General features: G+C 35.9%; 2 protein-coding genes across 2 annotated transcripts in view; one reads left to right on the plus strand and one right to left on the minus strand.

Moving 5' to 3' along the window:
- Positions 1-281: 281 nt before the first annotated feature.
- Positions 282-12867, plus strand: LOC117327835 (arginine/serine-rich protein PNISR-like). The gene is made up of 13 exons (XM_033885039.1): positions 282-400; positions 1785-1934; positions 3312-3569; positions 3797-3912; positions 4306-4395; positions 4783-4915; positions 5193-5413; positions 5769-5906; positions 7060-7171; positions 8230-8283; positions 10159-10320; positions 10624-11683; positions 12616-12867. Exons 2-13 carry the CDS (start codon positions 1868-1870, stop codon positions 12623-12625), a joined length of 2421 nt encoding a protein of 806 aa, XP_033740930.1. The 5' UTR covers positions 282-400; positions 1785-1867; the 3' UTR covers positions 12626-12867.
- A 1577-nt stretch (positions 12868-14444) lies between these two features.
- Positions 14445-27891, minus strand: part of LOC117327836 (ATP-binding cassette sub-family B member 7, mitochondrial-like) — a 30254-nt gene continuing 16807 nt past the window's right edge. Inside the window, exons 13-15 of the mRNA XM_033885040.1 lie at positions 26443-26617; positions 25358-25461; positions 14445-17478 (exon numbers count right to left, since the gene is read on the minus strand). Coding sequence (XP_033740931.1) covers positions 17251-17478; positions 25358-25461; positions 26443-26617 — 507 coding nt within the window. The 3' untranslated portion in view covers positions 14445-17250. The remainder of the gene's footprint in view (positions 17479-25357; positions 25462-26442; positions 26618-27891) is intronic.

The following is a 27891-nucleotide window of genomic DNA, read 5'->3' on the forward strand; positions in this document are numbered from 1 at the left end:
AATTATTATAGCATGTCATTCAAAACTAAAGAAAATGAATAATTACGCGTAATTCTCGGTTTCTTCTCGGCTGTTCTTCTCGGCTGTATAAAAATAGCTGACATGAATGCCATTGCCAAAACTCAAATAAAAATATATAAAGTGCTGTAGATCTAGAGTACAGTAGATCTAGGTAGCCTATAAATCGAACAAAATACTTGTGATTGGTCTAGACAATATTTTCCGGAAACCATAACATGGTTTTAATTTTATCAGCTTGGTGACTATTGATTGGTTAATTTTCGCATGCCCTGTAAGCAATATATACAAGATGGCGACGATGCAAGGCATGTCCTCGTCTCTTCTACGAAGGATATAGCATCCGAAAAATTATCCACAATGCTTTGATATCGTGGATCAGGTATACATTTGTTTCAATGTCCTTCAGATTAATGCTAATTTGGCATAATGCAGGAATATCGATTGTATTAAGAGTTGCATTCACGCCTAGTATAGGACAAACGTAGAGAAACTATGTACAAATTTGGTCCGAAGTTATTCTTCAGGTACAGTTGTGTTTGTCAAAGATTGTTAGTTAACTAACATATCATGAAGTTATAGCTCTACATATATGGTCTTACCTATCTGGTAGTTTTCTCTCGTCGAACCTATATGACGTCTCCCTGACACTGAGATGATGCTCTCGTTGAACTTTGTTGATGTCTCATTTCCCTCCTAGATGTGTTGGTAAAAGCAACGCAAGGATTTTTTCAAGACATCTCAATTCTTTTTCTTAATTAGATTTTCGAGAAATTGTATTGAATGCGAAATACAAAAAAGTCACAGGATGTAAAAAATGCCTCCCACCCTCCTAAAAAGAATATCGGTAAAAACATGACTTTTTGATGATAATCATATCTGTATAACGGTTTTTTACATGTTATTGTTTTCCTCCACAATATCCCGCTGATTTGCTATAATTTGATACTAAGCAGTTATTACAGCTATTTATTTAGTTCTGCTAAAATAAACTACATATTGTGACATTGGATTGAACAATGTTTCACAATGTCTGCATGAAAGAATAACTCTGCGAATGTATCATGCAGTCGAATATCCGCATGATGGATGGTAGTAGGCCTGGGTATTGGAGAGGTCAAAACGATATGATATATTTTTATATTGCGATACGCTAAAATGATACATATTGCAAATAACAGAGTGTGCTCATTTTTGTAGAACATGTGTAATGTCTTTCTGTATCTTGTAAACAAAATTGCTTATTCTTTTTTATGTGTTTTTTATTCTTTTGATCTTACAATTTTGATATATTGGAATTTACATTGAAATTAACTCAGAAATGTACAGGAAAAAGGCATATCGTATACAAATACCGTATATATTTGCTGTAATTAGTGATACTTCGGGTCGAATTAAGAATTTCCAGGACTTAATACTCAAAGAACTTTGGTTTATCTTGAGAGTAAAACTGCCTGATTAATGTAAAGATTATAAATTTTACTATTTGGAAAAAATACATATTTTCCAGTAAGTTTAATTTGGACCACCCGAACTTTATTCAGATGAAGGAATGCCCCTTTGTTGGCTTTAAGAACATGATTGGTGCTGTGATATAAGCTGCTGGTATTTCTGGCTTGGCAATTACGTGGCGTAGATTGTGAGTTTTAAGGCCCCGCCAGGGCACAAGTCATAAAATTGTCTTCCTTTGTCATTTGTGTTACTAAGTTATATAAATATAGAATCTGTTATTCAACTTTAATTGGTGTACATATTTGCTGTTTCAGGTGTTCGGTCAATATATATATATGAAAATCAGGAAACCAGATTAGTTATTGTTAATAAGAAAAAGACAAGAGTACACTACAAGATGTGGGCCAATCCTTGGCCAGCTGCTCAGATGCAGCAAGTATTTCAGGGAGTCCCTCATGAGCAAGGTGAGAATAAGTTCTTGTATGAGGACACACATTTTGATATATATTCATATGTGGGATCTGTCAATGATATATCATAAAAATCTGTAATGTACGCACTCTTAAAATCACAATCAGAATTGCTGGAAAAAGGTCTATACCAGTAATATATGCACCAAAATAATAGCAAAATCTCATGGATTCTGTGTCTGAAATTTGCCAGCTTGGACCAATCAAAAACAAGTCTTGGTGTGAAATTATCAATGACAAGTCCAAATTAAAATTTAAAATTACGCCGAGGATGTGTAGTCTAGTATTTATATCTAAACAAACAATTATTACCAGGGAGTCCTTCACAGCATGTCTAAATGCATCAAGTATGGTAGCCACTAATTACATTGAGTCTTTTCCAACTACTTTCACTTTAATCTTTCAAGAAATTACGTCAAACTGAAACTATTGTAATGTAATATTCAATGGAACATATTGATATTCAATATAAATATTACACCGTAATAATATATCACAGACACATGATCCACAGTCAATGCAGAGTCAGCATTTTTTAATACAGTCCAGAGAGGTTATATCACAACAAAAACTCACATTGTAGTAAATGGTTCTGTCTAAGTAATATAATGCAAGAAAATAAGATTAAATATGTTTTCTTTATGAATGTAAATTAAGTATCTATCGTATAAACAGCATATTTACAACATCAGTGCTTAAAATGAAACATTTGCAACACCAGGCTGTGAATTTAAACATTCTATTCATTGATTAAAAACAATTCATATAATGTAATCCACTTGCTGGAAGCCAGCTACAGCCCATGCTGGTGTTAATTAGGGACTGGGGCTACAGCTTATAGAAATAATTCTGGACAGTAAAAGAAAGCATAATGACAGGGAATCATGTTGGACTCTTGTAAGCTGTCATGGTTGCCAATGCCTTAATGGAGAAGAAAAAAACTTGGATGAGCTCTTTACCAATGCATATGTAATCTTTGCACTCCCCACTACAACGGCAATTTTGCTGAGAAATGTTAATAAATTCAGTACCAATATTCCATTTATTAGTCTGAATTATGGAAAAATGCGGTACAGTTTGTATTTCATTAAAAATGGAATAAGGCTACCAAATGAACAAAATGGAAGATTTATGGGTCCTCCTTCAGACTCTATTTTATTGCTTTTTTTTTCAACTTACTTGCACCTTTTGAAATTTTCCTTAGAAAATATAGCTATTCCACGTTTTGTTAAAAAAAGTCCTATCAGAAAATATAGATAAAACAGGAAAGATATCAGAGATGTATGTACATATAATTGTAGACTTCAGTCTAGCCATGAAAATATCCTAGGAATGACTAAATGTACAGCATTGTGATGAATTGGTTTTCAGTTGACTGGGCAGCACTAGCTAAACAATGGATACAGCAGAAGGAAGCAGTTGGCACTGACACCACCTCTGTTCCCCCACCACCGGTGCAACATGGAGGAGTGCCCCAACAAGCCCCTATGCCTAGTATGATGATGCACCTGCACTCTGGACCCCCGCCACCTCCACCTGTGGCTCCCTCCAATGGAGGAGGTGGAGATGACATGGAGTTAGATGACGGGGATCATGAAAATGGACCCAACCAAGCCAACAGCTTCAACAGTAAGCTTCTGACAATTTTGTTCAAATAGCCTTATGTTGTGGTCCAAAATCAATTTCATTGATTTGTCCTAAAAGATATTACAAATAGAGATTATCTCTATTTAAAAAAATGATCAATTGCAACATAGTAATAGTTCTATACATATAAGTTTGGAAAACAAAAACTCTTAAAATGTGTTTGACTTTGTTATCATTATCAATGCATTAAATTTGTTGTCAAATTTCAGATTTTGTTGGACAAGGAAGTCAGCCCCAAGGCTGGGAATGGGGTCTACAACAAAACTGGAGTGTGCCCCCACCTAACTGGAATGTGCCCCAACCATCTGTTGAAGATGAGAAAATTGTAAGAAAAGAATAAAGAATTTGATCAAAAATTAAATTGATATATATATATGTAATCTGTTCATAATTCATTTTGTCTATAGGTCTGCCTAAAATGTAACAGGAGTACAAAAGAAAGAGTCCATTCTTGTTTAAGGTAATGGTGACATCATGTATAATTGATTGATAGAAAGGTTATTAATGAATTGGAGAAACGACAGAATTGTTGTAGGCATCGGTCACTGGAAATAATAATGGCAGACTTGGCACCTTTTTCTAGAATTCAAGTCGGAATATCTTAGATCGCATTTACGCATATGGATGTCACATATTGCTGTAAATCAGTACCAAGACTAGAATAAAATAGTGAAGTATGAAAAACAACCGTGTGGGTACATATTTGTCTAAATTTCAGGAATCCCAGACATATGAGTATGGCCATGGTGGAGGGTTTCAGCAGTCATATGATTACAACCATGGAGAGGAAAACTTCGACTACCAACATGTAGGTCTACATAGAAAATATAAAACTGCACTGTGGAATCTGTCTATATGGGAACTCGTTGGATTACAAATAGTGTCTGACTAACAGTACACATGTTTTCATCGGTTTTATAAGATTTCAGCTTGTGTTCTCATGACATAAATGTTATCTGTTTAAGGACAGTTGTCTGTTATAGTCTTCACCTCAAGGTCAGAGAAAGGTTAGAGACTAAGTCATACGTGTTATACAACTGTGGTTTGCATGGCTAATATATCGCTACAACCATTCATCTCAATATTATGTTCCTAAGGACTAACCAAATGGTTTATGGAATATTATTTCCTAAGTTCTGCACTGTCTGTATAGTGTGTCATAGTGCCTTTATGATAAATATTTGTCAATCCACAGGAGGGTAGCCAGGGTGACTATCAATCATACTGGGGATCTGAGGACCAAGAGAATAGCCATGGCAACCAAGGCTTCAACAGTCGCCATGGTCACAACAGGTTCTCTCTGCCTCAGGGGGAAGATAGTGGTATAGGTATGTATCATACTATTACTAGTCAGCAGGAAACAGCAGTGGACATTGTTAATGTCGGTAAGAGGCAAGATGGTTTTCACTTTGTAAAAATTAGATGCATTTGATTAAAAATATCATTGTATTTATGACATATTTTGATACACACATTGTCGAGTATAGCTGTTTTCTTTTGATTTTTACAGTTTTATTTACATTAGGAAGTAATGAATGAAGAGTTGTCTAAAAGAATACCATTGAAGAAGAGAAATATATTTGATTACTAAAATATCACTTGCAGATGCAGCTAAGAGGAAAAATTTGCCTGCTTGGATTCGTGAAGGATTAGAAAAGATGGAAAGGGAGAAAATAAAGAAAATGGAGAAGGAAAGGAAAGAAAAGGAACTTCAGCAACTAAAGGAGGCTCGGGAACAGGCAGAAAAGGAAGCTGCTGCTGAGGTTCTGAAGGAGAGGGCAGGAGAGTCAGAAGGGGAACCAAGTGTGCCAAAGAAAAGCAGATTTGTATGTCTGATGTCTTGCTTTATTATTAAAGTCAAAATATGTTATGTTATCAAATGTTGTAGAATGGGTATTGTAAGGCTTTAATACCTAACTAGATATTTTGACAGTTTGATGACTGGTGGAGTGCCAAAGCACTGTATATGTATGATGTGCAAGTAGGGAATAATTACCTTTTCTGAAAAATGGGTGAATCTTATTTGCAACAGTGTTTCACATAAAGCTTCATAAATGCTAGTGTGGTACAAAATACACTGGTGCCCCTTGGAGGACTTCTGAAATTACCTTTTCTATATTTGATGTAGGCTTTACAGTATTTTGTACCCAACTAATGACTAATTTTATATTTCTGTGTCAGGATTCTGATAACGAGGAGGGAGAGGAGACGGAGCGCAGCAGGAGCAAGTCCAAGTCTCCAAAAATAGAAATCAAACCAAAGAAGAGGAGTCCTTCACCAGAAGAAGTCAAAACAGAGGAGGAAAAACAACTAGAAATGGTAAGTATTCTGAACCTAGTAAAGTATAACAAAAGCTTGGTTGAATATATAAAAGAAGAAGGTGACATAAATATTGGAAATGTTTTATAAAAAATACCAGTAGGTTCATCATTCTTAAGATTTTTTAGCAGTATATGATCTGTACAAACATGAAACATGGTGATGGTCAACAATGACTTACATAACAAAATGTGCTATTTAAACAATAAGTCGAGTTTGATTTTCATTATTCAATCAACAAGGGTATGCAATTTTAGTGCTCTAACTGGGACCCCATACCAATAATGTTGCTGGGACCCCAGAGGTCTGACCTGCGAAGGGCTGTCAAGCAGTGTTTAATGTTGAGCCCTACAATATATTCACTGAAAAGTGAGTTTTGTTTGGACTGAAAAAGCGGACTTTGCATGACTGCACATCATGTGACTGTCACATGATGTGCATTTCATGGCAAAATTTTAGTGGCATTTACAATAAAAAGTAACGAAATTAATAATCTTATATCCTGTATTTGTTAAACTATTTGCTTGGTCCCAACTTTGTCCTTATATTTTCTTTGTAATGAACTCTGATTTACTCAAAATGCTATTCGTCAAATACCCCATATTCCTTGAACAAATATTTGTCCCCTTCCCTTCATATTATTAATCCTACCTAGTTATCGAACCAATGGTCAGTAATGGTCACCCAACAATTTTTTAGTTGCTAAGTAGGCATTCAGTAAGTATAGTGTAACACACGTATGATCAATACCTATAATGATCTAAGACTAACCTCTGATAACTTGAATACCCCATATTCCTCAAACTATTTATATGGTCCCTAGCAGTTTGAGTTAGCAGTATTTACAGTATTTGAATTGATTATTGATCAGTTCAACTGAATAATACATTACAGGATTTTAGAGTATTTGAATTGATTATTGATCAGTTCAACTGAATGTTACATTACAATAGTTCTCTGACTTTTATAAAGTTATGCTTCCATGTTTTTCGTCTCTTTCTACTCTTAGTCGTAGGTCTTATGTAATGGGCCCAACTTTTGGTTCCAGGAATTGCTTGTTATGATATCCTGGTTATTGTTATTATTTTTTTCTGGGAAGAAGGATATCATAATAACCAGATGCACTGTTAATCAAAACCTACATTTTTTTCAGATAATGAAAACAAGGAAGATGTTGACAGAGGTTTTGTTAGAGGTGACAACGTCAGAAATGGAGACAGTAGCTAAGGAAGTGTATTATAAGGAAAAGAACAGAGCTGCTAAAGGTAGCACACATTTCAAAACCTGGCTTTATTTTCAGACTGGACCACCACATCCCACTGTAGTGGTGCCCATTAATCTTTGTAATGGAGGATGAATAGTCTGTTGATATAGTTAATATACATTACCTTGCCATGTTCAGTGTGCAAAAGATACTGACTTAGTTTGCTGAGCATTACTGTTAGTAATCTTTTCTTTGAGCAAAAATGGTGTCAACAAATGCAAAAGATTCAATGGTAAACTGTTGTGAAGTTTGTATTTCTGACTTGTGACTAAGAAATTGTGATTTGTGAAATACCAGGTAAACATCTAAACAAAATGTGCAATATCTTATTAAATGTATTATTTACTCTTGTTGATATTTCAGCTGATGTCCTTTTGGTAAATGTTTTCGTTTGTGTATTTATTATTGTTATATTTGTTTATTTTTTTTTTAATAAATTACATTTTCAAACCAGAATATTTTTCCCACAACAAAATTATTAGATCATTGATTTAAGTTTTTGAAGAAGCACTGCAGTTCTTCAGGTAGCACAGTAAGATATTTTATCGTAAACCAATTTTCTACTTATCAGACATTTCCAACTAGACTTTCCATTGTCTTTAAGTGTGCTCTATTTAATGTGTTGAATCTCTATAAATCGGGATGAGGGGATCAAGACCATGGTTGAATCATTGATAGGAGTTTCTATTTGAGATCAATCAAATGAAAGGATACAAACCAATAAATAGTTAATTACAATTTCTTTAATTAGAGTATTGATTTTGACCAAAATTAAATAAAGATTTGTGAATGAGGATGTTTTGAAGACGTGTATAATCTAGTACTTGTAGTATATGTTATTTTTCTGGGAGGTTATCTATCACGCTGCAAAGGAGTTCACCCTCATCCCCGATTTGTGTTACAATGATACATGTTTTAAAATCAAAATTGTATTCACAGCAGAATTCTCAGATGGGGAAAAGAGAGTTGTCTCCCCCAGACAAGCAAGGCAGTGTCTACTTTTACTTTCGTTTTGCTGAGTACATCTGTACTAATCATGTCTATATAATTATACAAAAGCTCCGGCAAAGCAGCTATCCAAGTCCACTGCTTTAGCAACCTTGACGGGTCTTGGTAAGTACGCCACTTTTTTCAAAGTCCCATGACTTGTGCTCGTAAATGTTTCTGTGTGCAATTTTGATGAAGCATATCTAAGCACCATCTTGTCCATCCATCTACCTTTTCTGTCAACATTTGACATATCCATATTTCCTTGACCCAATTCAATATTTAGAGAGTAGACCACCAGTTGTACATTTAAGGTGACAGCTACCATACAATCTTTAAATAATGGAAAGTTGATTTGTTTGGGTTCCTGATTAAGTTTAAAAAACAAAAAAACACTTAATGGAATGTTTAAGTTGAGGGTTTTTCGGGTCGAGGCCAAGGTCACTTATTCAATTTTAACCATATTTTGTAAAATTTCCATGTGTTTAGCCATGGTCCACACATACTTCTTGTTTGCACATGCAAGTTTAAGTTCCATCACTATTGGGTAACATTATATATACACACTATACTGCCAAGTTAACTCTAAAGTGTCAATCTAGCTTCTTCAGGGATGTTGTTGGGAAGGAAACTTGCTCTAAAAGCTGTATACATACATTCTGGTATATACATAGTTATATCTGAGCACATCTATGGCCTATAAAAAGTTAGGAACAACCAGTTATTGCTTTAACCTAGAAAGAACCTGGATCTTGTCGGAGTATTTGTAAAGGTTTTGTATTGTTTCATTGGCAATCAGCAACTCAAGTGTTTCAATAACTTTTTTTTTATAAATTTATTGAATGAAATGAAATTTTACGAAAGTTTTAAAAAGTGAAGATCTTGCTAAGATCTTACCAACTAAAATGACTCTGAGCAACATCGTATCTGCAATTTCACTGGTGTAAAAATCTATTCGGAATGGTTAAGTGTATCTGATTCTGTAGTTGCAATTAGTATGCAAGAACTTTGATTTAAAAACATAGGTGAAGCAATGAATTACTCATTCTACAATGACAACTGGTACAACGCTGATGATTCAACATTGTACTCTAGAAATTGCTGTCTGAAATCTAAAATAGATCTAATAAAACCAATTATAAGTTCATTTTCTTGTCTGTTGATGTAGACTAATAGAATCATCCCGTACCTTGAGGATGTTATACAGAAATCTCCTACCCTCGGGATGATATTTTGGTTGTCTAACCGGAGGGTTATATAATCAAGAATATCACCCCAAGGGTTGGAGATTTCACGTCCTCGGGGTAGGGGATTATTATTTTTTTCTATCATATTTGTTTATTTACGCATGGTCCTGTTATTGCAATGCAACACAATGTTAACCTGACATGATTAAACTGTTGAGGTCATTGTATTGTCAATGTGACGTCACTGTATTGTTACAAGAACATGCGCTTTGTCATACCCTATGGGATTGACAGAGATATCTTGAACAAATAAAATGTGAGACAAATCTGTGAAAGAAAGACTATTTTCTTACCCTGGACAGGTATATCCACACTTTCACGTATGCAAGATTTCCTTATTATTATGGTCAAAATATGGGAATTCCCTTTCACAAAAATTGAATTATGCCGTGGTAACAATTGAATGACGTCAGGTCAACAATTTAGTCAGGTTGTGTCAACATTTTCTTGCATTGATGTAGTGTCAATTTAAGATTCATACGAGGATAAACAGGGAAGAGAAAAATTATCATTCACCCCTTGTGAGTGATACAAGGGGATCCCAACCTCAGGGTGGGATTCTTAAGCTGCCATACACAAGACCAGTCTTGTATTTGTCAGCTTATAATTCAGAATCTTTCCTTTTGAGCCTAGGGATGCCCTTGTCACACTCTGAAGGGTTGAAAGATTCTATTAGTTTACAGTCCACAGTCGAGTTGATGGCATTTATAGAGTCAATGAGACACTTGTTCAGCAGTTTACACCATGTTTACAGGTCTTGGTGGGTATGGGACAGACAGTGACTCTGATGCTGCAGATGCAGACAGCCAGGATGAGGAGAACTCGGACGTGGAGTTACAGGAGACCATCCGGCGCAAAAAGAGGGACTTTGAGGAGAGACGCAAGAGCCAGCCCATATATGAGGAAGATGAAATAGGTGAATACTTGAAAATGTTCTATCAGGAAATGATAAATGTATTGTAGAATCACCTGATTGTTTGTATTGCCATGGGTTGTTGCATATTTCTACCATTATTCACAGCAGGCCTGTAACTGAAAATATTTTCCTTTTTAAGTTTCTTGTCATGTTTTTAAAACAAAATTCAAATGAGTCATCTAACTATTTTTTAGAGATTCATTATTAGAAAGAACATATGGGGAGTGTTGAGACATTAAAATCAATATGATACCTAGATGTGTATCAACTGTCAGTTGTTGATGTTTTGTCCCTCCTTTACAGTGCCAGAGACTCCAGCATTTTTGAAAGAAGCAATGTCTGAAAAGAAAGCAAGTTACCCATTTGAAAACAAATATAATGGAATTCCTGGTTTGGATGTGAAACATGAGGAATCTGGGGAAACTGGGGATGGGAGGGAGAGCAAGGTAGACCGATCAAAAAAGTCCTCAGACAAACAGAGAAAGTCAAAGAAAACAAATGAAATTTCTAGTACAAGTTCTTCAAGTGGTAGTGATAGTGATTCTGATTCAGGAAGTTCCAGTTCTTCTGCATCCTCAGCTAATTCAGTGTCATCCAGTTCCCCTGAAGGGAAAGTTTCTCGGAAAAAGGAATCTGCCTCCAAAAAGCATGCTTCTCGTAGATTATCTGGTGTAGGTAAGGTAAGCAGGGAGGATGAAAGTAGTCCAGCCGAGGACAAGGAGAGGAGGAGGAGTCGAGATGAGGAGAGTGCAAGAAAACATAGGTCTAGTAGACAGGACTCTAGGAAGTCTAGAGGGAATGAGGGAAGGGATAGACGGGAGAGGTCACATAGCCGGGAGGGGTACAGGGATGATAGAGAGGAAAGTAGGGACAAATACAGAGAGGATAGTGAAAGTCGTGAAAGGGAATCAAACCGAAGACATAGCAAACATAGTAGGGACCAACGACGACACAAAAGTAGGTCACGTTCTTATGATAGGGATGATAGACATTACAGGAGTAGGTCAAGATCATTGGATAGGGACAGGGAAAAACGTAGGCGAAAGGAGAGGAGTTCAAGTAGGGATAAAAGGGATAGGGAACGTGGGAGGTCACGAGAAAGGTATGATGAACATCGCAGCAGCAAATCCAAGTCTAAATCAAAGAAAAGGAAGCATTCTGTGTCGGAGGATGATAGTGATGGTTATGTCAGGCACAGCAGCAGTAAACATAAGAAATCCTCTGGGAAATATTCAAGGAGTTTATCACAAGACTCTCGTTCCAGTAGCAGGAAGGCACGTAGGGAGAAATATCAGGATGATAAGGCTAGGAGAAGCAGCGGTAAGAAGTCCGGTCGCAAACAAAGGTCTAGATCAAGATCAAGGTGGGCTAATTTTCTCCATTTCCTTGTCATATTTTTACATGTATATGTGCAAGTCCCTTAAATGTTTTCTTGTTGTCCTTGTTCAGTTAATTTATCATAGTCTTGTGTCATATTTAGATAATAAAAGCCACAAATTTTCTGTATTTCTTCACATTATTGAAATCACAAAATTTACACTTGAGAACTCCATTTTAATAAGTTGTCTTTGGCAGATAAGTAGTTCAGATTGCCCTTGATAATTCACACAATACACTGATTTTGATTAAGGATTTCATTATATCATTTAAACTTCCTGCCATGTTGATCATTCCATATGGTAATTACTTTACCCAATTTATCTTAGGTCATATACTAGGGTTACTGAATATAACATGGATTACAACCATATTGTTTCAACATGTTATTTTTTTCGGCACATATTTATCACCATTTGGTTATTTCATACAATTCAAATTCACTTTCAATATTTCAATAACGTTACCCACATTAGTCTACATCATGCACACAATACTTTCTTCTGATATTTCATTTAGAGAAAATAAGGAATTTTATGTAGCAGTTATTATTCTTTGGGAGAGAGTACTAAAATATCTCAACAATTATTTTGGCAGTTTGTCTGACATTAATATGTAAAAATCATTTAGAGTATATTATTTTTAAAAGCAGCATAAGTTGTTAGCTCCCATTATTTTCAGGCTGATGTTGTCAAGTTTTATTGTTAACAATGAAACTTACTTGTAGCAAACTCATTTCTTCAGCGTGGAAACCATCAACCACCAACAAGTTGATATAGGCGGTGAATAACATTTATAGTTGTTGTTATTTGGATACAGAAATGATATTTGGTTCTTGAAGTTGAGTTTGCTTGGAGCAGCACATGTTGTTTCCATGTCAACATCGATCTTGACCAAGGTTGTATTGTTTACTTTCAGGTCGTACTAAATAGGAGATTGGCCAGGACAAGGAAATAATGCATTTGAAAGTTGGCATGAAATACCAGTAGTGTAACAAGGACCTTATATGTGCTGTGTGATTTCAAACAGTTTAACTTACATGCTTGACATTACAAATACATAGATGTTGAAGACATGGATGTGTACACACAAAAGACCTTTTAATCTTTTGATAATCAACTTCAAATTTGATGTACAAATTTTATACTGGAATAAAATTCCTTACCACAGTCTCAGTATTTTCTTTTAATTGGTAAGGGCTTGTAAGAGCTATTTCAGTAATGGTCCAGAAAGTTATCATGTTTAATAGATACATGATCACAGTAAAACCAATAATTGTAGGAATTCCTAGCTATTATCCTTTAGCTTTCAAATTTGCTCTGAAATAGCTTATAGCCCTGAAGTCTTTGTATGTCCGTATTCAACCTCCGTATTAATTTACTAAGATAGCTATGCTAGGGCCCTAACATAGGGAAAACAAATCTGTGTATTTATGTCCTTATTCAGCCGCCATAGTAACTTAATAAAATAGCTATGTTAGGGCCCTAACATAGGAAAAAATCTTTGTATGTCCTCATGCAGCCACTGTAGTTACTGGTACTTCATTGTGATATTTTTGTTTTTCCTGATGTTCACATTTAGTTAAGTACATACAAGATTAAATGAGCAAATCTGAAATGACCTTTAAATTAGCTATTACAGTAATTTTTCCATCATCAAACTCAGAAGGCGCCACACAATGGGAACATCTTACTTTTTTTTTTATCAAATGAGTTAAATACATTACATCTATATGTTGACATATTGGTATAAAGACATGAGGCAGTTTGGTAAAATGATAAATTTCCCCTATGAATTGTACTGAAATTCTCAGTTCAGGTACTGTAAAAACCTGTGTAAATTGGGCAGGTACTTTTTTGGACTGAAAATACCTACCTATATTTTATACATGAATTTTTTTTTTACCAAAAACGATGTATGAAACTGAAAATGAAACTAAGACAGATTGATCACAAAACTATGCTTAAAATTATTCTACTAAACACTTGATGATTAAGTGTTTGTAATGGTTTTAAAGGAAATAGCGAAATTGTTTTTTTATTTTCTTTAAATCTTACCCCAAGAGGAAAAGCTATGGTAACTGCTGTGCAGAGCATGTAAACATTCATCAGCTCACGCTTACACAAACTTTCAAGGAAATGTAAAATTAAGTAATCACTTTTGCATATATCACCACAAGTATTTATATTGTAGCCAAAACATGTTATTCTCTTATGCCCCATACAAGCATTTAGTGTTATTCTAAAGGTGAATTTACTTAAATCTTGGATTAATTTCAGTGACATCAAATTTATTTATCACTTTGATTACCTAAACAAATATGGCTGCCACCATTAACCAAGACTCTTCGATTTTACTGGGCACAAATTTATGTGAAATTTTAGATCACGACAACGAAGATCTATATTACCTGGTATCTGTTGTATGAAAACAGACATCTACCTAGAAATAGGAGACCAACGTTAACTCTTCCCCACATGTATGGTTACATCAAAGAAACCATTGAGCCTCGTTTTCTTACAGAAGATTATTTTATTTAAGTCGCATGTCTTGAAATTCTTTAAACCCTGGTGTGTATACGCAGCTGGGTAACAGGGTTAGACCAAAGTATGGCTCAAAGGTCAAATTAGGTTACAATTACTAGTATTTTGATGAAACCCTCATCACTAGTTAAGACAAGAGATTCAGGTTAACTTGCCCTATAAGATATGTTAAATTAAGGTAAGTGAATGAAACAAAAACAATGGTTTCCATTCTCTATTTCGTTTATTTTATCACATTTCTATCATGTTAATTTAAAAGTTTTGAAAACGAAATCACAGCATGTACTTTGTATTCTTGTGAGAAGTAAAGGAAGAAACCAATAAATACAAACAAAGAAAAAAGAGAAAAAAACATTCCTATGGTTAATGTTCTCAAATATTCAAATTCAAAAAGAGTTTTGTTAAGACATTTGGTTTCGAAAATTCAAATGATGTATAATCTGCAACGTAAGAATCTTGTTTACACTATGACATACATTGTAACATTACTAAGTATACAATATATATGCAATGTATAATTAAAATCAAACCTGTTAACAAACATTCCTGTCGGTTTATATTCTGAAATAAGTGAAGCTACATACCATTTTTCTTGTCTAGAAAACTGGTCTTTTAATGAATATAAACTTTTAAATAACTGCTGTACACAATAGACATGATTAGTAATACTTTCATTTACACATTCTTTTGTTAGCTAATATTTCGTACAAATGTTATATAAATGGAATACTGGTTAGTCTAGTTCATTTACTCAGATTATACAAAAATCAATTCAGTTGGAACTTTTTAAACTACATATCAACTTCCTTTAATAACTTTAAAACTGCCTTCACACATCTGGCTGAAAATTGATCACTAAGTCTAACAGGTAGGTATAAATCATGTGACCCTATTTGTTTGGAACACTACCAAATGCGCACTTAAAAAATTGCCAGTTGTAGGAGACATACACGTAAGCTCTTAACAAACTACAGCAGAAACAGATGCACGTGGATGTTCGAAACAAAGTTCAGTTGTAAGAGAGAAACACATGTAAGCTCTCAACAAAGTTCAGTTGTAAGAGAGAAACACATGTAAACTCTCAACAAAGTTCAGTTGTAAGAGACATGTAAACTCTCAACAAAGTACAGTTGTAAGAGACATGTAAACTCTCAACAAAGTACAGTTGTAAGACAGACATGTATGCTCTTAACAAAGTACAGTTGTAAGAGACATGTATGCTCTTAAAGTACAGTTGTAAGACAGACATGTATGCTCTAAATACCGGTAAATTACAGCTGAGAGATGCACGAGGTCTAACAGACAATGGTACATGTATTGTTGGTAGAAGACACCAAATTCAAGACGAAATTGTATTAACATTTTGTATTCAATTTCTTAAATGTTTCGTGGTGTTTCATAATAATTACTTTCAGAGATATTTCAAGGTACATGGCCTCAATATATAGCCCTCATTGGGAACCTTAAAAGAAACCATCTAGTCCCGATATACAAATGTAGAAAATAAATAATTTTATAGAGGTTAAATATGTAGGAAGGAAGGCTGTGATAGGTTATTAACCCGGTGTTAGACTTTTACCCTTGGGATACAGATATCTTTTCAAATGGTGTTCCCAGGTGCATAAGTAACAGTACACTTCAGTAGTAATAAGCTTACAAATACCACATTAACATGTACACAAAAACAACTATGCAAGTACTCATTACCTATTTTCACAACCACAGCTATAATCAACAAAGACTTCCAGCATTCAATTTGTAACCATAGCAATATTGGACTTGCTAAAGGTCACTCAAATTCAAACAAATAACAAAAACTAATGATAACTAAAATTTCAGTCTCTGATTATTACTGATTATTATAATTGTCTCCACAATACTGAGTGGAGTGTTCCATCACCAGAAATGTTTTGTTTTTTTTAACACAGAGTACAGAAACATTTAATATACAAACTCTGCCTGCTGTACTCCTGTTAAAATACCAGTAACTTATCTGCTGCCATTATAACATATTGTAATTTATGCAACAGACCTTTAAGTTAGTGAATTAAAACAATCTTAATGTATCACAAAACGAAATAAATTCATTGTGCCTACAATATTTATCCACAAAAACACACTCAAAATCAATATGGTACTCCAGAAATACATGTCAAGATTCTACAGATTCCCAAGGTCACTTAAGATATTTCAAATGGTGTATTATGTTTAAAAAAAAAGTTTTATGATGGATCACAAATATTAATTGAAAGAAAAAAATAACTTTGTCTTAACATAATTCAACCTTAAGATGAAAAAAAAAGATATTGATTATCGCACGACTGGTATATAGAAAATCTGAGGTCAGTGATCCAGTCTTCAGGTAGGGTATCAGTAGGTCAGATATAAATACTATGATATGTTTCAGTTCCTTCCTACAGATCAAGAATAAGAATCATAAACACAATCTTCTTATCCTGCATTTTACTTTTTCTCGGGAGGGAAGTAACTCTAAGACAGAATACACATACAGATTCTATACATAACAGAGGGTGAATACTACGTTTGAAACGAAGTTTTAAAACATAAAATAGGAAAATGTTATTATGTTATTGTGACTCCCAAAGTACAACTTCTCATAATTTGATCTTACAAAAATTCAATAAAAGCAGTTCTTTTGATAGTCCACCAATGGTTTTTACAGATGTTGCAGTCAGAACAATAATATTCCATTATAAATCTGTTTTAATATATTTAGTCTGGCTACAAGGAAACCCAAAGTAACATTAGAAGGTCTGTGTCATTCTCTATCGCTCTAATGTTGTCAACAATTTATACAGGAATGATGACAACTATCCAATAAATGATTTAACATATATCTCTGTTTTCCATATAAGCACCTAATTATATCATTGATTAAGATATTTGAAAAAAATAAATACACTAATAAATCTTGGGAGTTCAAAATTAATGCACTCTGAATTTGATTTTCAATCATGAACTGGTAGGAAATTTTAAATATCTAGTACTGTTATTCCTCATTTGTGGGTTTATTTTCTGGGAGTTGGTTTTGTTTTTGCCACAGCTCTGCATAGAGACTGAGAGGATTGGCCAACAGTCCATAGTGTGTTCCACTCTCGGCCACAGTGCCTCCGTCTAGCACCAAGATCTGGTCAGCGTCCACCACGGAGGATAGTCTGTGTGCTATCACTATTGTAGTACGGCCTTTTGTTATCCTACGAAGAGCTTCCAGGATATTCTATAACAAAATTACAAAAGAATTCATTTTGGTGTTTTTTTTCAACACATTAAAGTAAAGAGATCTAGAGAACACAACAGACATTTTTGTTTATTATGGTGTAAGCATTTGACTGTTGTCAATTTATAAAATAATGAAGGGCCTAGTGATTTTATGTTTAATACTTTTGGACAGACCTTGACAAAGAATTTCAAGGCATGTTTTAATATCTGTGAGACCATCAAGATTTATGCCTGTACCGTTAATTAATGTCAGTTCGCAGCAGTTCACAAATGTAGTACCAATGGAAAGGTCTTGGGACAAGAAAAGCACGTCAAATACTGAGGCTGTATCCTAAGTATTGGCACAATACTGTTTTATCAAAACTTCAATGTACCTGTCTATAGACAAATGCTAACAACTCCAGTGTGTGGCAATAGCACCCATGGACTTGTTCCTACGAACTAGTTTGTTCACATAAAAGACAAGGTCCAGATTTGGAGTCCTACTAATGTCAAATGGCACTTACACATTTAAGTAAATATATTTTCATTTTAAACTAACTAGTAACACGATGAGTTTAGATCCAGCCTATTATTGGTTTGAGTAACATTCTAGGTCAAATATTAAAGAGACCAATTCTGTTATTGGTTAAATTTGCCTGTCTCTGTTATTGGTTAAATTTGCCTGTTCTGTTATTGGTTAAACCGACCTGTCTGTTATTGGGTAAACTGACCAGTCTCTGTTATTGGTTAAACCGACCTGTCTCTGTTATTGGTTAAATTTGCCTGTTCTGTTATTGGGTAAACTGACCTGTTCTGTTATTGGTTAAACCAACCCGTCTCTGTTATTGGTCAAACCAACCTGTCTCTGTTATTGGGTAAACTGACCTGTTCTGTTATTGGTTAAACCAACCCGTCTCTGTTATTGGGTAAACTGACCTGTTCTGTTATTGGTTAAACCAACCTGTCTCTGTTATTGGTTAAACCAGCCTGTCTCTGTTATTGGTTAAACCAACCTGTCTCTGTTATTGGGTAAACTGACCTGTTCTGTTATTGGTTAAACCAACCCGTCTCTGTTATTGGGTAAACTGACCTGTTCTGTTATTGGTTAAACCAACCTGTCTCTGTTATTGGTTAAACCAACCTATCTCTGTTATTGGTTAAACCAACCTGTCTCTGTTATTGGTTAAATTTGCCTGTTCTGTTATTGGGTAAAATTACCTGTTCTGTTATTGGGTAAACTGACCTGTCTCTGTTATTGGTTAAACCAACCTATCTCTGTTATTGGTTAAATTTGCCTGTTCTGTTGTTGGGTAAACTGACCTGTTTTGTAATTTTGTAAACTGACCTGTTTTGTAATTTTGTAAACTGACCTGTTCTGTTATTAAGTAAACTGACCTGTTCTGTTATTGGGTAAACTGACCTGTTCTGTTATTGGATAAACTGACCTGTTCTGTTATTAAGTAAACTGACCTGTTCTGTTATTGGGTAAACTGACCTGTTTTGTTAATGGTTAAACTGACCTGTTCTGTTACTGGGTAAACTGACCTGTTCTGTTACTGGGTAAACTGACCTGTTCTGTTACTGGGTAAACTGACCTGTTCTGTTATATTCGATAAAAAGACCTGTTCTGTAATTTGGTAAACTGACTTGTTCTGTTATTGGATAAACTGACCTGTTCTGTTATTGGGTAAACTGACCTGTTCTGTTACTGGGTAAACTGACCTGTTCTGTTACTGGGTAAACTGACCTGTTCTGTTACTGGGTAAACTGACCTGTTCTGTTATATTCGATAAAAAGACCTGTTCTGTAATTTGGTAAACTGACTTGTTCTGTTATTGGATAAACTGACCTGTTCTGTTATTGGGTAAACTGACCTGTTCTGTTACTGGGTAAACTGACCTGTTCTGTTATTGGGTAAACTGACCTGTTCTGTTATTGGGTAAACTGACCTGTTCTGTTATTGGGTAAACTGACCTGTTCTGTTATTGGGTAAACTGACCTGTTCTGTTATTGGGTAAACTGACCTGTCCTGTTATTGGGTAAACTGACCTGTTCTGTTATTGGGTAAACTGACCTGTTCTGTAATTTGGTAAACTGGCCTGTTCTGTTATTGGGTAAACTGACCTGTTCTGTTATTGGGTAAACTGACCTGTTATATTCGGTAAACTGACCTGTTCTGTTATATTCGGTTAATAGACCTGTTCTGTTATTGAGTAAACTGACCTGTTCTGTTATTGGGTAAACCGACCTGTTCTGTTATTGGGTAAACCGACCTGTTTTGTTATTGGGTAAACCGACCTGTTTTGTTATTGGGTAAACCTACCTGTTTTGTTATTGGGTTAACCTACCTGTTTTGTTATTGGGTAAACCTACCTGTTCTGTTATTGGGTAAACCTACCTGTTTTGTTATTGGGTAAACCTACCTGTTCTGTTATTGGGTAAACCTACCTGTTTTGTTATTGGGTAAACCTACCTGTTCTGTTATTGGGTAAACCTACCTGTTCTTTTATTGGGTAAACCTACCTGTTCTGTTATTGGGTAAACCTACCTGTTCTGTTATTGGGTAAACCTACCTGTTTTGTTATTGGGTAAACCTACCTGTTCTGTTATTGGGTAAACCTACCTGTTTTGTTATTGGGTAAACCTACCTGTTCTGTTATTGGGTAATGACATGTTTGTTATTGGGTAAACCTACCTGTTTTGTTATTGGGTAAACCTACCTGTTCTGTTATTGGGTAAACTGACATGTCTGTTATTGGGTAAACCTACCTGTTCTGTTATTGGGTAAACCTACCTGTTCTGTTATTGGTTAAACCAACCCGTCTCTGTTATTGGTCAAACCAACCTGTCTCTGTTATTGGGTAAACTGACCTGTTCTGTTATTGGTTAAACCAACCCGTCTCTGTTATTGGGTAAACTGACCTGTTCTGTTATTGGTTAAACCAACCTGTCTCTGTTATTGGTTAAACCAGCCTGTCTCTGTTATTGGTTAAACCAACCTGTCTCTGTTATTGGGTAAACTGACCTGTTCTGTTATTGGTTAAACCAACCCGTCTCTGTTATTGGGTAAACTGACCTGTTCTGTTATTGGTTAAACCAACCTGTCTCTGTTATTGGTTAAACCAACCTATCTCTGTTATTGGTTAAACCAACCTGTCTCTATTATTGGTTAAATTTGCCTGTTCTGTTATTGGGTAAAATTACGTGTTCTGTTATTGGGTAAACTGACCTGTCTCTGTTATTGGTTAAACCAACCTATCTCTGTTATTGGTTAAATTTGCCTGTTCTGTTGTTGGGTAAACTGACCTGTTTTGTAATTTTGTAAACTGACCTGTTTTGTAATTTTGTAAACTGACCTGTTCTGTTATTAAGTAAACTGACCTGTTCTGTTATTGGGTAAACTGACCTGTTCTGTTATTGGATAAACTGACCTGTTCTGTTATTAAGTAAACTGACCTGTTCTGTTATTGGGTAAACTGACCTGTTTTGTTAATGGTTAAACTGACCTGTTCTGTTATTGGGTAAACTGACCTGTTCTGTTACTGGGTAAACTGACCTGTTCTGTTACTGGGTAAACTGACCTGTTCTGTTACTGGGTAAACTGACCTGTTCTGTTATATTCGATAAAAAGACCTGTTCTGTAATTTGGTAAACTGACTTGTTCTGTTATTGGATAAACTGACCTGTTCTGTTATTGGGTAAACTGACCTGTTCTGTTACTGGGTAAACTGACCTGTTCTGTTACTGGGTAAACTGACCTGTTCTGTTACTGGGTAAACTGACCTGTTCTGTTATATTCGATAAAAAGACCTGTTCTGTAATTTGGTAAACTGACTTGTTCTGTTATTGGATAAACTGACCTGTTCTGTTATTGGGTAAACTGACCTGTTCTGTTACTGGGTAAACTGACCTGTTCTGTTATTGGGTAAACTGACCTGTTCTGTTATTGGGTAAACTGACCTGTTCTGTTACTGGGTAAACTGACCTGTTCTGTTATTGGTTAAACCAACCTGTCTCTGTTATTGGGTAAACTGACCTGTTCTGTTATTGGTTAAACCAACCCGTCTCTGTTATTGGGTAAACTGACCTGTTCTGTTATTGGTTAAACCAACCTGTCTCTGTTATTGGTTAAACCAACCTATCTCTGTTATTGGTTAAACCAACCTGTCTCTATTATTGGTTAAATTTGCCTGTTCTGTTATTGGGTAAAATTACGTGTTCTGTTATTGGGTAAACTGACCTGTCTCTGTTATTGGTTAAACCAACCTATCTCTGTTATTGGTTAAATTTGCCTGTTCTGTTGTTGGGTAAACTGACCTGTTTTGTAATTTTGTAAACTGACCTGTTTTGTAATTTTGTAAACTGACCTGTTCTGTTATTAAGTAAACTGACCTGTTCTGTTATTGGGTAAACTGACCTGTTCTGTTATTGGATAAACTGACCTGTTCTGTTATTAAGTAAACTGACCTGTTCTGTTATTGGGTAAACTGACCTGTTTTGTTAATGGTTAAACTGACCTGTTCTGTTATTGGGTAAACTGACCTGTTCTGTTACTGGGTAAACTGACCTGTTCTGTTACTGGGTAAACTGACCTGTTCTGTTACTGGGTAAACTGACCTGTTCTGTTATATTCGATAAAAAGACCTGTTCTGTAATTTGGTAAACTGACTTGTTCTGTTATTGGATAAACTGACCTGTTCTGTTATTGGGTAAACTGACCTGTTCTGTTACTGGGTAAACTGACCTGTTCTGTTACTGGGTAAACTGACCTGTTCTGTTACTGGGTAAACTGACCTGTTCTGTTATATTCGATAAATAGACCTGTTCTGTAATTTGGTAAACTGACCTGTTCTGTTATTGGATAAACTGACCTGTTCTGTTATTGGGTAAACTGACCTGTTCTGTTACTGGGTAAACTGACCTGTTCTGTTATTGGGTAAACTGACCTGTTCTGTTATTGGGTAAACTGACCTGTTCTGTTACTGGGTAAACTGACCTGTTCTGTTATTGGGTAAACTGACCTGTTCTGTTATTGGGTAAACTGACCTGTCCTGTTATTGGGTAAACTGACCTGTTCTGTTATTGGGTAAACTGACCTGTTCTGTAATTTGGTAAACTGGCCTGTTCTGTTATTGGGTAAACTGACCTGTTCTGTTATTGGGTAAACTGACCTGTTATATTCGGTAAACTGACCTGTTCTGTTATATTCGGTTAATAGACCTGTTCTGTTATTGAGTAAACTGACCTGTTCTGTTATTGGGTAAACCGACCTGTCTCTGTTATTGGGTAAACCGACCTGTTTTGTTATTGGGTAAACCGACCTGTTTTGTTATTGGGTAAACCTACCTGTTTTGTTATTGGGTAAACCTACCTGTTTTGTTATTGGGTAAACCTACCTGTTCTGTTATTGGGTAAACCTACCTGTTTTGTTATTGGGTAAACCTACCTGTTCTGTTATTGGGTAAACCTACCTGTTTTGTTATTGGGTAAACCTACCTGTTCTGTTATTGGGTAAACCTACCTGTTCTGTTATTGGGTAAACCTACCTGTTCTGTTATTGGGTAAACCTACCTGTTCTGTTATTGGGTAAACCTACCTGTTTTGTTATTGGGTAAACCTACCTGTTCTGTTATTGGGTAAACCTACCTGTTTTGTTATTGGGTAAACCTACCTGTTCTGTTATTGGGTAATGACATGTTTGTTATTGGGTAAACCTACCTGTTTTGTTATTGGGTAAACCTACCTGTTCTGTTATTGGGTAAACTGACATGTCTGTTATTGGGTAAACCTACCTGTTCTGTTATTGGGTAAACCTACCTGTTCTGTTATTGGTTAAACCAACCCGTCTCTGTTATTGGTCAAACCAACCTGTCTCTGTTATTGGGTAAACTGACCTGTTCTGTTATTGGTTAAACCAACCCGTCTCTGTTATTGGGTAAACTGACCTGTTCTGTTATTGGTTAAACCAACCTGTCTCTGTTATTGGTTAAACCAGCCTGTCTCTGTTATTGGTTAAACCAACCTGTCTCTGTTATTGGGTAAACTGACCTGTTCTGTTATTGGTTAAACCAACCCGTCTCTGTTATTGGGTAAACTGACCTGTTCTGTTATTGGTTAAACCAACCTGTCTCTGTTATTGGTTAAACCAACCTATCTCTGTTATTGGTTAAACCAACCTGTCTCTATTATTGGTTAAATTTGCCTGTTCTGTTATTGGGTAAAATTACGTGTTCTGTTATTGGGTAAACTGACCTGTCTCTGTTATTGGTTAAACCAACCTATCTCTGTTATTGGTTAAATTTGCCTGTTCTGTTGTTGGGTAAACTGACCTGTTTTGTAATTTTGTAAACTGACCTGTTTTGTAATTTTGTAAACTGACCTGTTCTGTTATTAAGTAAACTGACCTGTTCTGTTATTGGGTAAACTGACCTGTTCTGTTATTGGATAAACTGACCTGTTCTGTTATTAAGTAAACTGACCTGTTCTGTTATTGGGTAAACTGACCTGTTTTGTTAATGGTTAAACTGACCTGTTCTGTTATTGGGTAAACTGACCTGTTCTGTTACTGGGTAAACTGACCTGTTCTGTTACTGGGTAAACTGACCTGTTCTGTTACTGGGTAAACTGACCTGTTCTGTTATATTCGATAAAAAGACCTGTTCTGTAATTTGGTAAACTGACTTGTTCTGTTATTGGATAAACTGACCTGTTCTGTTATTGGGTAAACTGACCTGTTCTGTTACTGGGTAAACTGACCTGTTCTGTTACTGGGTAAACTGACCTGTTCTGTTACTGGGTAAACTGACCTGTTCTGTTATATTCGATAAAAAGACCTGTTCTGTAATTTGGTAAACTGACTTGTTCTGTTATTGGATAAACTGACCTGTTCTGTTATTGGGTAAACTGACCTGTTCTGTTACTGGGTAAACTGACCTGTTCTGTTATTGGGTAAACTGACCTGTTCTGTTATTGGGTAAACTGACCTGTTCTGTTACTGGGTAAACTGACCTGTTCTGTTATTGGGTAAACTGACCTGTTCTGTTATTGGGTAAACTGACCTGTCCTGTTATTGGGTAAACTGACCTGTTCTGTTATTGGGTAAACTGACCTGTTCTGTAATTTGGTAAACTGGCCTGTTCTGTTATTGGGTAAACTGACCTGTTCTGTTATTGGGTAAACTGACCTGTTATATTCGGTAAACTGACCTGTTCTGTTATATTCGGTTAATAGACCTGTTCTGTTATTGAGTAAACTGACCTGTTCTGTTATTGGGTAAACCGACCTGTTCTGTTATTGGGTAAACCGACCTGTTTTGTTATTGGGTAAACCGACCTGTTTTGTTATTGGGTAAACCTACCTGTTTTGTTATTGGGTAAACCTACCTGTTCTGTTATTGGGTAAACCTACCTGTTTTGTTATTGGGTAAACCTACCTGTTCTGTTATTGGGTAAACCTACCTGTTCTGTAAACCTACCTGTTCTGTTATTGGGTAAACCTACCTGTTCTGTTATTGGGTAAACCTACCTGTTCTGTTATTGGGTAAACCTACCTGTTTTGTTATTGGGTAAACCTACCTGTTCTGTTATTGGGTAAACCTACCTGTTTTGTTATTGGGTAAACCTACCTGTTCTGTTATTGGGTAATGACATGTTTGTTATTGGGTAAACCTACCTGTTTTGTTATTGGGTAAACCTACCTGTTCTGTTATTGGGTAAACCTACCTGTTTTGTTATTGGGTAAACCTACCTGTTTTGTTATTGGGTAAACCTACCTGTTTTGTTATTGGGTAAACCTACCTGTTTTGTTATTGGGTAAACCTACCTGTTCTGTTATTGGGTAAACCTACCTGTTCTGTTATTGGGTAAACCTACATGTTCTCTATTGGGTAAACCTACCTGTTCTGTAATAGTATCCAGGGAAGATGTAGCCTCATCATAGACAATGATAGGAGGATCCTTCATAATTGTGCGAGCTATGGCCACCCTCTGCTTCTCTCCACCTACAAATGTAAAACATTGAAACATGACCATAATATCAACACTTATATAAATAATACATAATAGTAGTTTTTTTTATTCATTCAAGTTAACGTCATCAGGGAATTTATATTATTGAGCCAATACTGATATTGTATGGGGCGCAGTTTTACTATTTATTCCCATTTGGTGATATCACCTATTCAATCAGTGATATCACCTATTCGAATAGGTGATATCACCAATCCATTTTTCAAATAAGTGATATCACCTATTTGAATAGGTGATATCACCCATGTGAATAGGTGATATCACCCATGTGAATAGGTGATATCACTTAATGAAACTCATTGAATAGGTGATATCACCAATTGGAATAGGTGATATCACCCATTTGAATCAGTGATATCACTTATAAAATTCTTAAGTGATATCACCTATTCGAATAGGTGATATCACCTATACGAATAGGTGATATCACCAATTCATTTTTCAAATAAGTGATATCACCTATTCGAATTGGTGATATCACTTATTCGAATAGGTGATATCACTCATTTGAATAGGTGATATCACCAAATGGGAATAAATAATAAACGGCGCCCCATAGATATTCAACTTAATTCAAGAGTGACCTTGACCTTGTATGTCACAATGAGAGATCCCAGGGGGATCTTGGTGCCAACCATTGAATGAACTGAATTGGATCTCCTTTAACCATTTGAAAATAGGAGAAAACTAATATTCAATCTGAAAAAGATCTATGATTCGAGATAGAGCAATAACAAACTGTCAAAATTAAAAATTGATGCCTGTCAGCCATCTTGTTTTTCAGATCAGTAACCAAATGAAACATACACAACTAGGGACCAAAGGAAACCTACAGGTGAAATTTGAGAAAAGTATATTAAGCACTTTCTGAGAAATAGCAATAACAAATTTCAACAGCTAAAATTCAAAATGGCCGCCTGTCATTTTGAGTTCTGATCAGTCCCAAAATCTACCTGATAGTTTGAGTCCTCTTTCTCCCACTTGGGTTTGGTACTGAGCTGGGAATCGGTTTATGATAGAATCATGAAGTCTAGCCATCTTAGCTGCTTCTTCCACTTCCTGGGTGCCTTTAGTGAGATCTCCATACAGGATGTTTTTGTAAACGGTGTCATGGAACAGCACACAGTCCTAAAAATTAGGCACACAATAATAAAATACAACAAGCAAATCCAAGTATTTCTAACACAATATTTGTCCCCTACCAGCTCCTGCTAGCTACTTTTATCTAAAACAGTGCTGACATAGAATATTCTAAAAATAGAAAATGTGATCTTAACCCAGCAACTCTGAAACTGTAAGATTATGGGCCTTTGTAAATTTGAGAAGGTTGATCAAAATCCCTAAAGGAATTAAGGTGCTAGAGAGCTGAGAATGATTTATAAAAATAGTTAAATGTACAATACTGACGTCGGGGAGGTAAACTTTACATACAAGCTTTTTCAAGATGGCAGCCATCGCGATCATTTTGGATTTTGGACAGACCTGAAAAATAGTCACCTGGTCAGGACCATCTCAGGATAATTAAGTAAAGTTAGAGCTTAATCTCACCAGAGAAACTAAGCAGAAAATATGAATCCAGGAAAACCATGATTACATAACCATGTTACAAAATGGCCACCATGGCTGCCATGTCAACGTCTTTATGGGGCCCAAAAATAACAGTTTGTCAGCTTCCCTTCCTTAACATTCCTACCAACTTCTGGCTCAATGGCACATGCGAAACTGGAGAAGAAGTGTTTTTCAAGATGGCAGCCATGAAGGACATCTTGGATCTCAATTTGTATTGAACAAAAGTATTCTTCACTATTTTCATTCCAAACTTTCTATAATGCCTGGATGAGTCAACTGACAACTTGGATTGAGGTACATACCTGGGGTACGACCCCTATAGGATTGACATACATCCCTGGGGTACGACCCCTATAGGATTGAGGTACATACCTGGGGTACGACCCCTATAGGATTGAGGTACATCCCTGGGGTACGACCCCTATAGGATTGACGTACATACCTGGGGTACGACCCCTATAGGATTGACGTACATACCTGGGGTACGACCCCTATAGGATTGAGGTACATACCTGGGGTACGACCCCTATAGGATTGAGGTACATACCTGGGGTACGACCCCTATAGGATTGAGGTACATACCTGGGGTACGACCCCTATAGGATTGACGTACATACCTGGAGTACGACCCCTATAGGATTGACGTACATACCTGGGGTACGACCCCTATAGGATTGACGTACATACCTGGGGTACGACCCCTATATGATTGACGTACATACCTGGGGTACGACCCCTATAGGATTGACGTACATACCTGGGGTACGACCCCTATACAGGGATCACTTTGGGCAGAGATTTGGGATTTTTTACCCATGTTTTAAAAAAAAATC

Source organism: Pecten maximus, chromosome 5 (assembly GCF_902652985.1).
Source record: "Pecten maximus chromosome 5, xPecMax1.1, whole genome shotgun sequence".
Lineage (NCBI taxonomy): Eukaryota > Metazoa > Mollusca > Bivalvia > Pectinida > Pectinidae > Pecten > Pecten maximus.

Excerpts from the sequence above, each read along its gene's own strand:
- LOC117327835 (XM_033885039.1), top strand. The coding sequence starts at position 1,868 with ATGTGGGCCAATCCTTGGCCAGCTGCTCAGATGCAGCAAGTATTTCAG. Across the intron at positions 1,935-3,311 it reads GGGAGTCCCTCATGAGCAAG|TTGACTGGGCAGCACTAGCT; the intron begins GTGAGAATAAGT and ends ATTGGTTTTCAG. Across the intron at positions 4,396-4,782 it reads AAAACTTCGACTACCAACAT|GAGGGTAGCCAGGGTGACTA; the intron begins GTAGGTCTACAT and ends GTCAATCCACAG.